Source organism: Cololabis saira, chromosome 18 (genome assembly GCF_033807715.1).
Source record: "Cololabis saira isolate AMF1-May2022 chromosome 18, fColSai1.1, whole genome shotgun sequence".
Taxonomy (NCBI): Eukaryota; Metazoa; Chordata; class Actinopteri; order Beloniformes; family Belonidae; genus Cololabis; species Cololabis saira.
Genome location: NC_084604.1, coordinates 1784775 through 1802500, shown reverse-complemented (window position 1 = coordinate 1802500; position 17726 = coordinate 1784775). Strand labels below are relative to the sequence as shown.

At 43.5% G+C, this 17726-nt stretch overlaps 1 protein-coding gene across 1 annotated transcript in view; it reads right to left on the bottom strand.

Annotated features, from left to right (window-relative positions):
* Nucleotides 1–17726, bottom strand: part of LOC133464409 (laminin subunit alpha-4-like) — a 106939-nt gene that overhangs the window by 7751 nt on the left and 81462 nt on the right. Inside the window, exons 28-37 of the mRNA XM_061746358.1 lie at nt 16858–16987; nt 15488–15625; nt 15238–15371; nt 13522–13686; nt 8835–8985; nt 8597–8748; nt 6872–7061; nt 6610–6765; nt 4606–4765; nt 1892–2019 (exon numbers count right to left, since the gene is read on the bottom strand). Coding sequence (XP_061602342.1) covers nt 1892–2019; nt 4606–4765; nt 6610–6765; nt 6872–7061; nt 8597–8748; nt 8835–8985; nt 13522–13686; nt 15238–15371; nt 15488–15625; nt 16858–16987 — 1504 coding nt within the window. The remainder of the gene's footprint in view (nt 1–1891; nt 2020–4605; nt 4766–6609; nt 6766–6871; nt 7062–8596; nt 8749–8834; nt 8986–13521; nt 13687–15237; nt 15372–15487; nt 15626–16857; nt 16988–17726) is intronic.

The window sequence follows — 17726 nt, the reverse complement described above, 5'->3', positions numbered from 1 at the left end:
TAACGTTAAACAGTCAAATCATAAAGTTCGGTGTCCTCATCACTTTAATTTCTACAACACATCCTGCCTTGAAGTCGGACCAAGCGTCAAGACTTTTGTATCTTCAAGCTTTGCTTCGTGTATTTCCCCGGTGTAGAAATTAAGTACATATCAGGAAACTGGATTGGTGGCCAAATATTAATGTCCATGGACCACTGGTTCTTGGTAACTGTACCAAATATTAACGTCCATGGACCACTGGTTCTTGGTAACTGTACCAAATATTAATGTCCATGGACCACTGGTTCTTGGTAACTGTACCAAATATTAATGTCCATGGACCACTGGTTCTTGGTAACTGTACCAAATATGAATGTCCATGGACCACTGGTTCTTGGGGTAACTGTACCAAATATTAATGTCCATGGACCACTGGTTCTTGGTAACTGTACCAAATATTAATGTCCATGGACCACTGGTTCTTGGTAACTGTACCAAATATTAACGTCCATGGACCACTGGTTCTTGGTAACTGTACCAAATATTAATGTCCATGGACCACTGGTTCTTGGTAACTGTACCAAATATTAAAGTCCATGGACCACTGGTTCTTGGTAACTGTACCAAATATTAATGTCCATGGACCACTGGTTCTTGGTAACTGTACCAAATATTAATGTCCATGGACCACTGGTTCTTGGTAACTGTACCAAATATTAATGTCCATGGACCACTGGTTCTTGGTAACTGTACCAAATATGAATGTCCATGGACCACTGGTTCTTGGGGTAACTGTACGGGTCACTGTCAAGTCCAACTGCCTTTAATTTAAAGGTATTCTATGCAACAAATCCCTGATCCCTGATCAGCTAGCAAGATTTGAAAGAGGCACCTCTAAGCCCCCCCCATTCGGTCCGAATGATACGGATTGGTCCAGGTCCAGGAAGGGAAAGAACCAATCAGATGTCTTCATTTTAAACCACGCCCCCCCGCCCTGTCCCATGCGCGCACTCGCTTCCAGCAGCCCGACGTGTTCACTTCCCACGGGTCCTCCTGGGCTCACAGTGTCCCAGTGTAACCCCCTCCCTCCCTTCTGCCACGGACCCCAGTATATAGATATTATGTACCGGTAGTTATTTCCAGAGCGGGTCGGTCCCGCTGTGTGTGACCGGGGAGCGGGAGCCGTTAGTCCGCTGCTGTTGCTGCAGAGGCTGCTGCTCTCTGCCCAGCAGCAGCCTCTGCAGCAGCAGCCCGCGGGGACACGGGAACAGCCGCAGCCGTGAAAAGCCACAGCAGCTCCAGCTCGGAAGCTGTATGGGGTCCGTGGGGATGTAGGCGTCTCACGGCGAGAGCGGAGAGCGCCGGTGAACGGCAGCGCGCTGCGGTGCCGTGCCGTGCCGTCTCTGTTGCCGCAGCTACGCCGTACCCTACGGCGTAGACGCCGTAAGCTACGGCGTAGCCGTGGCTTTAGAGCCTGCAGCGCACCGCAGCGCTGCCGTGCCGTGCTTTTGGGCATGATGCACGTTTGGGTGGGCACAGCCCCCCCCTGCCCCCCCTAAAACCAGCCTCGCTTACAGGTGAATGAGACATGGGGTAGTTTTGCTGTAAATGTGCTGTCCAAAATGTTTAATAATCGTATGCGCGTTCGTGTTTGTGGGGGCGTGGCTTTGGACGGAGCGCTCGTGGGTGGGGGCGGGGGGGGCGGGCTTGGAGGAAGCGCCACTTTCAAATCTTGCTAGCTCTAGGAAGTTGCATAGAATAACTTTAAGCTGATAATCGTCTGTTATTCCGTCTTCTCCACTAGTTGCAGCTGTTTTTGCTGATGTTTTACCACTCAGTGAGTAAGGCGGCTGGTCCAGTGTAAAAGTGACGTCAATGCAGACCCTCTATTCTCCGTTCCGCTCAGACTCACCGCGCCCTGATGAATGTACAGGGTGAAATATCCCTCTGACGCGTGCACATGTAACAGCACCCCCGACGCCACACGAGGGCGCACCTCCATCACCAGCTCGAACTTCAGCCCCAGCTGCAAAGATTCATCTGGAGAAGAAGACATCAAAAATGTTTAACTCTAAAAGCAATTAAACAAGTAATTCAGGCCTTAATTATATCAAATGTTGACAGCAGTTTGGTCAAATGCAACTGCAGATATGATTGCAAAACGACAAAAAATACAAAATAGGGCTACACGCATTGTTCTTAGTTGTAACTGGACGACACGCGTTTTTTCTGTATTAGATCAGTTGTGAAGTTCTAGACTACAAATGAAATGAAATTGTGGGCGGCTTTTCAGACTTTTTGACGACCTTAGATGAACTCTTAACTGTCCAGTGTTTTTGTTTGGTTTTGTGTTCTGTTCTCATTTCGCCATCTTCATTTTGTGGAATGTCTCTGCTTTTTTTTTTGCAGAGTATTTTTAATTTGATATTCTCTGTATCTAGTGGAAATGTACTTCCTTCCTTCCTTCCTTCCTTCCTTCCTTCCTTCCTTCCTTCCTTCCTTCCTTCCTTCCTTCCTTCCTTCCTTCCTTCCTTCCTTCCTTCCTTCCTTCCTTCCTTCCTTCCTTCCTTCCTTCCTTCCTTCCTTCCTTCCTTCCTTCCTTCCTTCCTTCCTTCCTTCCTTCCTTCCTTCCTCCCTCCCTCCCTCCCTCCCTCCCTCCCTCCCTCCCTCCCTCCCTCCCTCCCTCCTTGACCCGAAAGGCAGCACAAGGGTTAAAATGTTGGCGGACCCCAGGAAGAATAGCTGCAGTCATGTTGTAGCTAATGGGGATCCTAATTAAACAATGGAGGGGAAGAGGCAGCAGTGGTTTTGGAAACTTTATCTGTTCTTCGCCTCAACTTTTCACAGCTTTTAGCGCCTTCTCTCCCTTTTGAATGCATATGTGAAATGATGTTGGACAGAGCCTACGCCTCTCCCTCATCCTCCTCCACAACCTTCATCACTGACGGTTTCCTCGTGAGGGCGATAACAGCGTCAAATTAACGGATAGGTTTTTTTTTCACCATGGTAAAAAACCCCATCCGAATGAATGGGGCCATTTGGCCTGGATTTTGACATAAAATGTCCTTAAATCACAGCTTCATGAAATTTGAATATGTTGAAGTACACAGCGTGCCGAGTCTGGGAACCTTTGTACGATGTCTCTACAATAACCTGTTGCCTAGCAACAAGCGTCCAAAGTCAAATTTATTTTTTTTTTAAATTGAAAGTCAAATATCTCAAAAACTGTAATAATTGACATAATGACGTTGTACGGTCCTTTAGTGCCAATCGGGCCGAGTGTTTGAAAATTTGAATGATGTTCGGCCGAGCAATAAGCGCCACAATTTTTGCAATTTTTATTTATTTTTTTCCCATCTAGCGTTGCCACGGTAACACTTTTGACTGACAAAAGTAATGCCCATCGAGACACGATGGAGACACATCTAACGATATATGCCATGCTTGGGTGCACGTTGAGGTTTGGGCCGCATTAACGGACGAAACAAGCATGCAGAATAATAAGAATAAGAAAAGGGAAACCTTTTCTGTATACTATTATATCGCCTTCATTTTCATGTTTTTCCTCGTTTTTTTGGGCGTGTTTTATTTTAGGGGGATTTTTTTCTTCCACATCAGAGCGAGGTCATGCTGTACACCCGCTGGTGCTCAGGGGGACTTTTGCGACTTTATCTTGTTAGCAAAATGCTAGCAACATTGCCCTTTGGGCCGTTCTGGATGATTGCCAGTACTCAAGTTGTAAAATAAAATCAGGGGGGATGGTGGATTTGATCATATGGGGACAGATAATTTGTGCTGATTACAAATAATATAATATATTACAAATAATAGCAGTGACCAAAACACCTGCAGAAATACTGCAGGAATGACATAGCAGCAGTTAAATGCAGCCTTCTGTAAGCTTTAAATATCCACTGGGCTTACATCAAATACATCAAAACACAACAATAAAAAACACTTTTCTGAACTTATCAATATGACTCTGTCCTTCACAGGATAAGTAACATGGATCACTGCAAAAACTCACAATCTTAACAAGAATATTTGTCTTATTTCTAGTTAAAATATCTCATTTTAGTAAAATAAATCTCATTACACTTAAAACAAGACTTTTTTTGCTTGTAATAAGAAGATAAATCTTGTTCCACTGGCAGATTTTTCTACTTATTTCAGGTGAAAATTTACCTGAAACAGGTGAAAATTGTCACATTTTTCTGGTGTTATTTTTCTGGTGATGACTCTAAATGTTGAAATAGCAGTAAAACCACATTCATTGATGAAATGACATAAGGGATGGAAAGGGGGGATGGCAGTTTTACAGGGGGGATGATTTGGACCGTTTTTATTTCAGGGGGGGAAGATTTGGACCGTTTTTATTTCAGGGGGGGATGATTTGGACCGTTTTTATTTCAGGGGGGATGCCGTGCCCCCTCATCCCCCTCAACTCCAGTACTGATTATTGCAATATGGTCATGGCACTACTTGGCATGCCCATCATAACAGATGCTTGGTCTGAAAACTGTTGTCTAGGATTGTGACCGGTGTGAGGTTTTTACTACGTGGGATGAGGATTCCCCAGGACCAACACTGAATGCAACAGTTGAGTAAAGACAGACGTGTACAGACCCAGAACCACGTATCCTCCCTCCTCTGAGAAGTACGTTCCCGCCTCAGAGAGCCCTTCGAAGCACGGAGCCACCCCGAACGTCTCTGCCACGGAGGACAGGCCGCTTCCATCCAGCTGCAGGTTTCTCAGACAGCCAGTGAAGCTGACGGCTGAATTTCTCTAAAGGGAAATACCAAAAAATAAATAAAAAGACGGTGTTACATGAACAGGTAAACATGATAAGTCAGATAATTGCAAACGGGCAGAAATGAGTGTGTAACATTTGAAAGTTGTAACAACTAAACCAGGGGTCGGCAACCCGCGGCTCCAGAGCTGCATGCGACTCTTTGGCGCCGCCCTAGTGGCTCCTGGAGCTTTTTCAAAAATGTTTGAACTTTTTTTCCCTTTTTTTCTTCTTTTTTTTTCATTTTTTTTCTCTTTTTTCCTTCTTTTTTTAAAACTTTTTTTCCAAACCAAATCACAAACGACAGGTCCTGCGTCTCGTCATCCCAGTTCTGTTAGACCTGTGTCTTGTCTTGTTCCATTTGTCTGCTCAGTTGTCAGTTCCTTCTCTCTCTGCCTCCCATCTGCTCTCTCTGTCAGTCTTCCTGTTGATGATCCTGTTCATTTGTATATTTTGTACATTTGTTGGCTTGCACCCTTTTGTTTAATTAAAACCTTTTTTTTTTTTTTTTTTACATTACAGGACTGTCTCAGAAAATTTGAATATTGTGATAAAGTCCTTTATTTTCTGTAATGCAAAAATGTCATACATTCTGGATTCATTACAAATCAACTGAAATATTACAAGCCTTTTATTATTTTAATACTTAAATAACTCAACTTTAAGTTGCTTTAACACAATACAAACACAGACATTGTTTTTAGTTTTTTTTAACTATTATTAATTTATGTTATTTGTGAAAGGGGCAGATCAGATAAGATTCTTCTTCTTTCTGCTCCCTTTTCATTCATAAGTTAGGAACATTTGTATTTGTGTTTGTATTAAATTGTTTTGTTTTTTGAATGAAATAAAGAATAAAATGAAATGAAATGAAACATCGTATACCAGCTTCAAATATTTATTTAATTCATTTTTGAGTTATCTTAACTGATGGCAATGAGTGACCACAACTTTTTCCAAAGTTTAAGTTATTTCAACTTACTTCTGTTATTAAGATGTACTGTTAGGTTTTACAGTGTAGTTTTACAAGTGTATTTGTAATGACAGGGAAGAACAATACGTTTATAGTGGGTGTGTGAATAATCAATAATCAGTGTTATTGGCAGTAATAGAGGGCCCCGTGGAGGCCTGGGCCCCGTGGAGGCCTGGGCCCCGTGGAGGCTTGGGCCCCGTGGAGGCTTGGGCCCCGTGGAGGCCTGGGCCCCGTGGAGGCTTGGGCCCCGTGGAGGCTTGGGCCCCGTGGAGGCTTGGGCCCCGTGGAGGCCTGGGCCCCGTGGAGGCTTGGGCCCCGTGGAGGCTTGGGCCCCGTGGAGGCTTGGGCCCCGTGGAGGCCTGGGCCCCGTGGAGGCCTGGGCCCCGTGGAGGCTTGGGCCCCGTGGAGGCTTGGGCCCCGTGGAGGCTTGGGCCCCGTGGAGGCTTGGGCCCCGTGGAGGCCTGGGCCCCGTGGAGGCCTGGGCCCCGTGGAGGCTTGGGCCCCGTGGAGGCCTGGGCCCCGTGGAGGCTTGGGCCCCGTGGAGGCTTGGGCCCCGTGGAGGCTTGGGCCCCGTGGAGGCTTGGGCCCCGTGGAGGCCTGGGCCCCGTGGAGGCCTGGGCCCCGTGGAGGCTTGGGCCCCGTGGAGGCTTGGGCCCCGTGGAGGCTCGGGCCCCGTGGAGGCTCGGGCCCCGTGGAGGCTTGGGCCCCGTGGAGGCTTGGGCCCCGTGGAGGCCTGGGCCCCGTGGAGGCTTGGGCCCCGTGGAGGCCTGGGCCCCGTGGAGGCCTGGGCCCCGTGGAGGCTTGGGCCCTGCTCTCTGCAGTTATTGACAGCATTCCCAGACCGATCAGACTAGTTCCCGCTCTCACCTGGATGTTCTTCTGGGCTCGGCCCGGGGGAACTCCTCCAATGAAGACGGGGGGGCTGATCTGCCAGGGGACGTTATTCCTCCGAGCTCTGTCTCCCGGCATCGTAAGCCCATCGATAATTAACTGCCCATGATTGCCATCACGGACAAAAATAATCTTCACCAGAGGAGAGAAGGTTTTCAGTTGAAAGCAAAGGTTACCAAGCACACGTTGATGACTGTGTACATGCAACAGTGATGGATGGAAGTTCTCCAGGACTTACATTGTGCCATGCACCATCGTTGTATCTCTCCTCACTCCTGATTTTCACTCTTTGGTCTCCTACGTTGAAGGTGTAAACGAGTTTCCCATGGGCCAGGAATAGAGCCATGAAGTTTTCCTCTTGGGCGTCTGATACGTAAAAGATGAGTCCGGAGGACGACTGTGTCTTCAGAGACACGGAGAAGTTGCACCTGGACAGAGAGGGGTCAGCATGAGCAGGCTGGACAGCAGAGTTACTGTTGGGGCTTTTCCACTAGTACCTACTCAGCCCCACTCGTCTCCGTTTGGTTCTTTTCCACTAGAACCTACTCAGCCCCACTCGTCTCCCTTTGGTTCTTTTCCACTAGGGCAGGGGTCGGCAACCCAAAATGTTTTAGAGCCATATTGGACCAAAAACACAAAAAACAAATATGTCTGGAGCCGCAAAAAATGTCTTGTATAAGCCTTAGAATGAAGACAAATGTCGAGAAAAAAGTTGAAATGTCGAGAAAAAAGTCAAAATGTTGAGAAAAAAGTCGAAATGTCGAGATTAATGTTGAAGTACAATTTCGAGAAAAAACTCGAATTTCGAGATTAAAAAAGGAAAAAGGAAGAAAAAAGAGAAAAAAGAAGAAAAAGAGAAAAAAAGAAAAAAAAGAAAAAAAGAGAAAGAAAGAGAAAAAGGGAGACAAAAAAGAAGAAAAAAAGGAAAAAAAGGTCAAACATTTTTTAAAAAGCTCCAGGAGCCACTAGGGCGGCTCTAAAGAGCCTCATGCAGCTCTGGAGCCGCAGTTTGCCGGCCCCTGCATTAGGGGTCTAACGTGCTGAGTAGATACTTTTCTGTATCTATTCTGCTGAGGTTCTAAGCTGCTGAGTCGGCTGTATCTGACATCATCACACTACAGACCACCGATTGGTCGGGGGGTTGGAGTCAGACGTCTGAGTCAGGAGGAGGAAATCAGAGAAAGAAACTCTGACGGATTCTTGTTCATTTTATTCAACCAGCGATGGCAGCAGAAGTCTGTTTCTGATCCAACTCTGAGGGTCAGATGTTCATAAACCTGGTGCTGAGGAGAGAATTAAAAAGATCTAGACGGAGATAAGGAACGACCAGATCTACCAGGAACTCTGTCTCTTCATAGCTGCTCACGGCTCCAGCTGACGTTTCAGCAGCGCCGAGACAAACTAACAAAAATTAAAAAGTGTTGCCGCTTGAATCTTCTCTCTCTCTCATTTTTTAACTTGATATGGAACACAAGCCACAGACCCAGCAGCACATCTATCATCTCCTCCAGGTTCTGCATCTTTAGTGTTGTTATCTTCTTCATTTAGATACACAATCAAATACATCACAGCAGCTTCTCTCCAACCTCCTACTTCTGATCTGGGTGTTGAAAAGAAACAAGGGCAAGGCAAGTGGATTGGAGAAGAGGCGAGTGGAGTCGGGCTGAGTAGGTACCAGTGTAACTGGGCTGAGTAGGTACCAGTGTAACTGGGCTGAGTAGGTACCAGTGTAACTGGGCTGAGTAGGTACCAGTGTAACTGGGCTGAGTAGGTACCAGTGTAACTGGGCTGAGTAGGTACTAGTGTAACTGGGCTGAGTAGGTACCAGTGTAACTGGGCTGAGTAGGTACCAGTGTAACTGGGCTGAGTAGGTACCAGTGTAACTGGGCTGAGTAGGTACCAGTGTAACTGGGCTGAGTAGGTACCAGTGTAAAGGTTTGAGAGGGTTCTGGGCCGGACGTACCGCTCAGAGAGAGAGTCGGGGACCTGGGTGTAGTGCTGCCGGCTGTTGGCCATGCTGCCGTAGTGGAAGGCTTGCAGCGTTGCCCGGGGTCTGGAGGAGAGGAAGCAGGGCTCTGCCGGCTCCCGGAGCAGGCTGGACTTATCTCTGGCAACCTAGGAGATCATTTCAGAAACACTTCCACTCATACTGACTTCAGTCAGGATACACTCATATGAACCGTGGACAGTTTTCACTGTACCTTCTGTGACTGGCTCTTCTTGGCTCTGGAAGTGTTCATGTGTCTAGAAAGCAGCGCCGCAAGAGGACGTTCTAGTGGACAGTCCTCCAGAGACGTCTGGACGTTCTCAGTGTACTTCTGGAAGTCCTCAGGCTCAATGTCCCGGTCTTCTCTGCAGATACAGGAAGTGAGAGCATGCACACATTAACATTAACACATTTGGCACATTTTGGCACAGTGTAGGTATCCAAGTGCCCAAACAGAGAGTCCGCCTGGTGCTATCCACACTAAAACCTTTATAAATCTATGTGCTCGAAGCTCATATTCTCATGTATCTTGGTGCAGTTGTAGTCAAGGAGTTGCTGAATCCAGGCAGTGGTGTCTTTATGCATATATGCATTGCTATCATGGTGTTTTCCAGTGTGCAAACTAAAACAAAATTAGACAAGGATAAAAATTTCCTTTTTTTTCTTTGGTTCATCACAATTTGCTCAGGCATGTGAACATTCACAATTTTTCTGAAACTGGAAATGTTTGCTGTGAAGTCCTAGCTATCCATTGAGACCAAGATTATGCATATTGTCCTTATAATGGTGGAGATATTGTTGATTTAATTTGGATAGGTCTGGGGTCCGTTTCACAAAGCAGGTTCAACAAACTCTGAGTGTAATCCTGAACTCTTAGTTGATCTACTCTGAGATTGGAAACTCTGAGTTTTCGGTTCCAGAACAGCGGATTTGAGTTAATTTACTCAACTCTAAGTAGTTTCACCTGGAGTTAAGCGCATGCATCACAACTATCAAAAGCCAGCATCAATTGAGCCCCGATTCGACGAGTCACCATGGCAACGGGAAAGAGGAGGTCTGCTTTTTTCACCCGAATGGAATTAGAGATTTTAATGCGTGCATACGGCGAATTTGAACATGTTTTTTGAAAAAAGAGTAACACCGCAGCACAGAATAATGTACAATTAATTTAACAGATCTCTACATCATTCACCTGCAATCCTGTGGAACTCCTTTTATGGCTTGGACAGGTTTTAGGCTTGCCACCCGTCCCTTGAAATACGGAATTGTTCCGTAATTGGGAATTAAAAGTTGCGTTCCGTATTGAACCAATACAGACACATATTATGCTCTTATTTATTTATGTAATAATATACAGGTGGAGGTCGGAAAATTTGAATATATTGCAAAACTTAATTCGTAGTAAATTCAACTTAAGGTGAAACAAATATATTATTTCCCACTACATGCAAAGTGAGATATTTCAAGCCTTTCTTTGTTATAATTTTGATGATTATGGCTCACAGTTTATGAAAACCCCAAATAAAAAATCTTAAAAAATTAGAATATATTATGAAATCATTAAACAATTCAATCATCAAAATTATAACAAATAAAGGATTAACATATATTGCTTTGCCTGTAATGAGACTATGTAATATACATGTATTACGTGGTCTGATAACCATCTCCCGACGAATATTTAATTCTCTGCGCATTAATTCTGCACCTTCATCAATTGTGTCTTCATCAAAAGGACATGCCATGTTCGTGACAATGGACTTCTAATATTCATACTGACTCTGTTTTTAATGACAGACGGCAGAACTTCGCCAAAACTCGCCTGCTGACTGAATGAATGAGGAAATCAAATGTGCGTGCGGCTCTGAAAGAGGCGGAGACGCAGAGAAACTCCAGGTTCATTGAGATAAACCTGGTCCCGACCAGGTTAGATTCAGAGCGTCTGTTACTACGGTAACTGACCAGGTTAGGTTCAGAGAGTCTGTTACTACGGTAACTGACCAGGTTAGGTTCAGAGAGTCTGTTACTACGGTAACTGACCAGCTTAGATTCAGAGAGTCTGTTACTACGGTAACTGACCAGGTTAGAGAGTCTGTTACTACGGTAACTGACCAGCTTAGATTCAGAGAGTCTGTTACTACGGTAACTGACCAGGTTAGGTTCAGAGAGTCTGTTACTACGGTAACTGACCAGGTTAGATTCAGAGCGTCTGTTACTACGGTAACTGACCAGGTTAGGTTCAGAGAGTCTGTTACTACGGTAACTGACCAGGTTAGGTTCAGAGAGTCTGTTACTACGGTAACTGACCAGCTTAGATTCAGAGAGTCTGTTACTACGGTAACTGACCAGGTTAGAGAGTCTGTTACTACGGTAACTGACCAGCTTAGATTCAGAGAGTCTGTTACTACGGTAACTGACCAGGTTAGGTTCAGAGAGTCTGTTACTACGGTAACTGACCAGGTTAGGTACAGAGAGTCTGTTACTACGGTAACTGACCAGGTTCAGAGAGTCTGTTACTACGGTAACTGACCAGGTTAGATTCAGAGAGTCTGTTACTACGGTAACTGACCAGGTTAGAGCGTCTGTTACTACGGTAACTGACCAGGTTAGGTTCAGAGAGTCTGTTACTACGGTAACTGACCAGGTTAGGTTCAGAGAGTCTGTTACTACGGTAACTGACCAGGTTAGGTTCAGAGAGTCTGTTACTACGGTAACTGACCAGGTTAGATTCAGAGAGTCTGTTACTACGGTAACTGACCAGGTTAGGTTCAGAGAGTCTGTTACTACGGTAACTGACCAGGTTAGGTTCAGAGAGTCTGTTACTACGGTAACTGACCAGGTTAGATTCAGAGTCTGTTACTACGGTAACTGACCAGGTTAGGTTCAGAGTCTGTTACTACGGTAACTGACCAGGTTAGGTTCAGAGAGTCTGTTACTACGGTAACTGACCAGGTTAGATTCAGAGTCTGTTACTACGGTAACTGACCAGGTTAGGTTCAGAGTCTGTTACTACGGTAACTGACCAGGTTAGATTCAGAGTCTGTTACTACGGTAACTGACCAGGTTAGGTTCAGAGTCTGTTACTACGGTAACTGACCAGGTTAGATTCAGAGCGTCTGTTACTACGGTAACTGACCAGGTTAGGTTCAGAGAGTCTGTTACTACGGTAACTGACCAGGTTAGGTTCAGAGAGTCTGTTACTACGGTAACTGACCAGGTTAGGTTCAGAGAGTCTGTTACTACGGTAACCAGGTTAGATTCAGAGAGTCTGTTACTACGGTAACTGACCAGGTTAGATTCAGAGAGTCTGTTACTACGGTAACTGACCAGGTTAGGTTCAGAGAGTCTGTTACTACGGTAACTGACCAGGTTAGGTTCAGAGAGTCTGTTACTACGGTAACTGACCAGGTTCAGAGAGTCTGTTACTACGGTAACTGACCAGGTTAGATTCAGAGAGTCTGTTACTACGGTAACTGACCAGGTTAGATTCAGAGAGTCTGTTACTACGGTAACTGACCAGGTTCAGAGAGTCTGTTACTACGGTAACTGACCAGGTTAGGTTCAGAGAGTCTGTTACTACGGTAACTGACCAGGTTAGGTTCAGAGAGTCTGTTACTACGGTAACTGACCAGGTTAGATTCAGAGTCTGTTACTACGGTAACTGACCAGGTTAGGTTCAGAGTCTGTTACTACGGTAACTGACCAGGTTAGGTTCAGAGTCTGTTACTACGGTAACTGACCAGGTTAGGTTCAGAGAGTCTGTTACTACGGTAACTGACCAGGTTAGGTTCAGAGAGTCTGTTACTACGGTAACTGACCAGGTTAGGTTCAGAGAGTCTGTTACTACGGTAACTGACCAGGTTAGATTCAGAGAGTCTGTTACTACGGTAACTGACCAGGTTAGGTTTAGAGAGACTGTTACTACGGTAACTGACCAGGTTAGATTCAGAGCGTCTGTTACTACGGTAACTGACCAGGTTAGGTTCAGAGTCTGTTACTACGGTAACTGACCAGGTTAGGTTCAGAGAGTCTGTTACTACGGTAACTGACCAGGTTAGGTTCAGAGAGTCTGTTACTACGGTAACTGACCAGGTTAGGTTGAGAGAGTCTGTTACTACGGTAACTGACCAGGTTCAGAGAGTCTGTTACTACGGTAACTGACCAGGTTAGATTCAGAGAGTCTGTTACTACGGTAACTGACCAGGTTAGGTTCAGAGAGTCTGTTACTACGGTAACTGACCAGGTTAGGTTCAGAGTCTGTTACTATACGGTAACTGACCAGGTTCAGAGAGTCTGTTACTACGGTAACTGACCAGGTTAGGTTCAGAGAGTCTGTTACTACGGTAACTGACCAGGTTAGGTTCAGAGTCTGTTACTACGGTAACTGACCAGGTTAGATTCAGAGAGTCTGTTACTACGGTAACTGACCAGGTTCAGAGAGTCTGTTACTACGGTAACTGACCAGGTTAGGTTCAGAGAGTCTGTTACTACGGTAACTGACCAGGTTAGGTTCAGAGTCTGTTACTACGGTAACTACCAGGTTAGGTTCAGAGCGTCTGTTACTATACGGTAACTGACCAGGTTAGGTTCAGAGTCTGTTACTACGGTAACTGACCAGGTTAGATTCAGAGTCTGTTACTACGGTAACTGACCAGGTTAGGTTCAGAGCGTCTGTTACTACGGTAACTGACCGAGAGCTTAAGTTACCTCTCTTTGTGAAACAGAAAACTCAGAGTTTCCCTCATTTCAGGGTTAACAGACTCAGAGTTTTCACTAAACCTGCTGTGTGAAACGGACCCCTGTTCAGGCGAAATTCACCTCCAAAATCCCTGGGGGTGAACTAACCCGGGGCCCCAGTGGGAAACCCAATCGTCCGTGAGGACGGTGTGTTAGCGACGTACCTGTTAACGTAAGCGTAGCTGATGCAGCCGGTGAAGTTCTTGAAGCTGCTGCTGGGAGACCCCCCGTAGTAGAAGGTCTTGACGGGAGACTCTGACGAGGAGCTCGGGGCCGACGACGGACGCTTCTTCTCCTGCTTGTCTCTGTCGTCCACCAACAGCAGGAACCTGAGTGCAGCAGGTTAAACACAGTCCATCACTTTTACCTCTGTGAAACGTGAAACATGCACCTTGAATGTTCTCCAAAAACACGACTGACACGGGTTCATTCGGTCTGGAACTTAGAGTAAGACAATAGACAGGAAACAGGATGTTGAAGCAGCTCAAGCAGCCATTTTTAAACATCTCTCGCTGGACAAAAACCAAACACCGGCGTCCTCCAAAGACTACAGAAGAGCTTTAGGGCCAGGCAGGACAGACATTTTAATTATATTTTAGAGGGGGAAGATTGTATTTTCATTTCGCACTTCGAGAAAAAAGTTAAAATGTTGAGAAAAATGTAGAAATGTCGAGTACAATTTCGAGAGAAAAGTTGAATTGGCTTTACGATATTGATTTGAAACACATATCCCTTCATATAACTTCAGAAACCTTAAAGTTCCACTCCAAGGATGTATGTTAGTTAGTTAGTTAGTTAGTTAGTTAGTTAGTTAGTTAGTTAGTTAGTTAGTTAGTTAGTTAGTTAGTTAGTTAGTTACCCCCAGTCCTGAAGTTGAGGGGGGATGAGGGGGGATGGCTTCCCCCCCCTGAAATAAAAACGGTCCAAATCATCCCCCCAGTAAAACTGCCATCCCTCCTTTCCATCCCTTATGTCATTTCATCAATGAATGTGGTTTTACTGCTAATTCAACATTTAGAGTCATCACCAGAAAAATTACTTATTTGACAATTTTCACCTGTTTCAAGTAAATTTTCACTTGAAATAAGTAGAAAAATCTGCCAGTGGGACAAGATTTATCTTCTTATTACAAGCAAAAAAATCTGGTTCCACTGGCAGATTTTTCTACTTATTTTAAGTGAAAATCTACTTGAAACAGGTGAAAATTGTTGTTTTTTCCAGTGCTGAGTCTTGTTTTAAGTGTAATGAGATTTTTTTACTAAAATGAGACATTTTAACTAGAAATAAGACAAATATTCTTGTTAAGATTGTGAGTTTTTGCAGTGATCCATTTTACTTATCCTGTGAAGGACAGAGTCATATTGATAAGTTCAGAAAAGTGTTTTTTATTGTTGTGTTTTGATGTATTTGATGTAAGCCCAGTGGATATTTAAAGCTTACAGAAGGCTGCATTTAACTGCTGCTATGTCATTCCTGCAGTATTTCTGCAGGTGTTTTGGTCACTGCTATTATTTGTAATATATTATATTATTTGTAATCAGCACAAATTATCTGTCCCCATATGATCAAATCCACCATCCCCCCTGATTCTTTTTACAACTCCAGTACTGGTTACGGCTGTCAGTCGCTCTCCTAACTGGATTTAATGGGTCAATTTCAACTTTATCCTCGAAATTTCGACTTTATTCACAAAATTTCGACTTTATTCTTGAAATTGTATTTCAACATTAATCTCGACATTTCGACTTTTTTCTCGACATTTCAACTTTTTTCTCGAAGTGCACAATAAAAAAAAATCTTCCCATCTCAAATATTCATATTTCTTCTCCTTCATGGCCCTAATACTCTTCCATGAAAGACCAGCAGGTGGAAACACTCACTTGTGCTTGTTGACTGAAGCCACTAAGAAGTGTGTCCTCCCGTCGTTGTATTGTTTCTTGTGAGACTTGACCTTCGTTCCTCTGTTGTTCAACACAACGCCACCGTTCTCCAGGGAGATGCTGAACTCATCAGCCTGGGGAGGGATGGGAGTTTGTGGTTAAACCTCAGCAGCAAACATATAACTCCACACAGAAAGTGGTGATTAAATGCATGTGTTTGTGGTGTGGATGGAGACGTTGCCGTGGTTACCCCTTCACTGAGGTAGAACAGGAGTCCCGTCGGCTGCAGGGTCCGGAAGTTCAGCCCCCCTTCAAAGCTGTCGAACGGAGAAATCTTCGCTGTGGATCCCAAGTAGCTCTGCCCGGTGAAATATGCTTTTCTAGACATCTGTGACAAGAAAAACACATTTCCCTTTCAGCACCTCTTACCCAGTACTGGAGTTGTAAAAAATAATCAATTCAATTCAATTCAATTTTATTTATATAGCGTCTAATACAACAGATGTTGTCTCTAGACGCTTTCCAGAGATCCAGAACATGAACATAAATATAAATATAAATATAAATATAAATATAAATATAAATATAAATATAAATATATACATATACATATACATATAAATATAAATATAAATATAAATATAAATTTAAATATAAATATAAATATAAATATAAATATAAATATATACATATAAATATAAATATAAATATAAATATAAATATAAATATAAATATAAATATAAATATAAATATAAATATAAATATAAATATAAATATAAACATAAACCCCCGAGCAGTTATTACATAAACAATGGCAGGTAAAAACTCCCATAGTGGGAGAAAAGCCTTAAGCCAAACAGTGGCAAGAAAAACTCCCCTTTAGGAGGAAGAAACCTGGACCAGGACCTGGATCATAAGGGGGGGATGGTGGATTTGATCATACGGGGACAGATAATTTGCGCTGATTACAAATAATATAATATATTACAAATAATAGCAGTGACCAAAACAGCTGCAGAAATACTGCAGGAATGACATAGCAGCAGTTAAATGCAGCCTTCTGTAAGCTTTAAATATCCACTGGGCTTACATCAAATACATCAAAACACAACAATAAAAAGCACTTTTCTGAACTTATCAAAATTCCTCATGAAAGTAAGGAGACTTGATTTGAATCTGTCCACCACCAACAGCCGTGATAAATGCTGATGCATTTTTAAGATATTTGCATGCAGTGAACAATTTAAAGCAATCCTAGCTGCTTTGTTCTGTTCAATTTGAAGTTTTTTAATATCTTTGGTGCCTGCAGATGACCAAATAATTGGGCAATAGTCCAGATGGGACAACACTAGAGCCTTAATGACTTGGTTCAGAGTATCTGCTTCAACATACTTGGAACATTTCCTTGTTACTGCAAAACCTTTACCCATTTTCTTCGTAATGTGATCGATATGTTCTGACCATGAAAGTTTGTTATCCAATACTATTCCCAGTAACCTGACCTTGTTAACTTGCTCAATTTGTGTTCCATCAACTGACAGCTGTAGTTGAGGATCATTTACTAATGCATGTCCTGCATGTATTTGGTTTTGATATGACAGGAATGTAGGAGGAACTTACGAAGGACTCCTCGGGGCAGCCGCTGCTGATGCCGATGGTGCCGGGCTCCTCCAGCAGGTTGAAGTCCTTCTTCTGGAACTGGAATCCCTTCACGCAGCCCTTCAGGCCGACCACAGAGAACAGCTCCGGCCTGCAGGAGCACACACGGCGTTAGGGTTCAACAGAGGTGTCTTCAGTGTTCACATTCATTACTCAGGTACAAGTATAGATACTAGAGTTTAAAAATACTCCTGTAGAAGTTGAAGTATCAACTCAAGTTTTTTACTCAAGTAAAAGTATAAAAGTACTGGTTTCAAAACTACTTAAAGTATAAAAGTAAAAGTAATGTAAGGGGGAAAAAGGCATTAAGGACAAAAGCCATTGAAAATGAATGTATCTTAGTATAATGCAAATATAGTAAAGAAGCATATATGTGTACTATTGAGTATTAACATGTGTTAATATAAATATATTAAAGAAGCATATATGTGTACTATTGAGCATTAACATGTGTTAATATAAATATATTAAAGAAGCATATATGTGTACTATTGAGCATTAACATGTGTTAATATAAATATATTAAAGAAGCATATATGTGTACTATTGAGCATTAACATGTGTTAATATAAATATATTAAAGAAGCATATATGTGTACTATTGAGCATTAACATGTGTTTCAGAGAGCAGTAGATATGATGACTAGTTGTCTATAAGTATTGTAATGGTGCAAAAAGTCAAACTTCATGTTCATGTTATCATTTATCCTAACCTTTATTGGAATGTACATCCAAGTTTAGTTGCAGGAATCTGAGGGAACGGATGTAAGAACAAAACTGGACAAGAACATCTGAAACAACCACAACCTAATTCACTCTATCCGGATGGA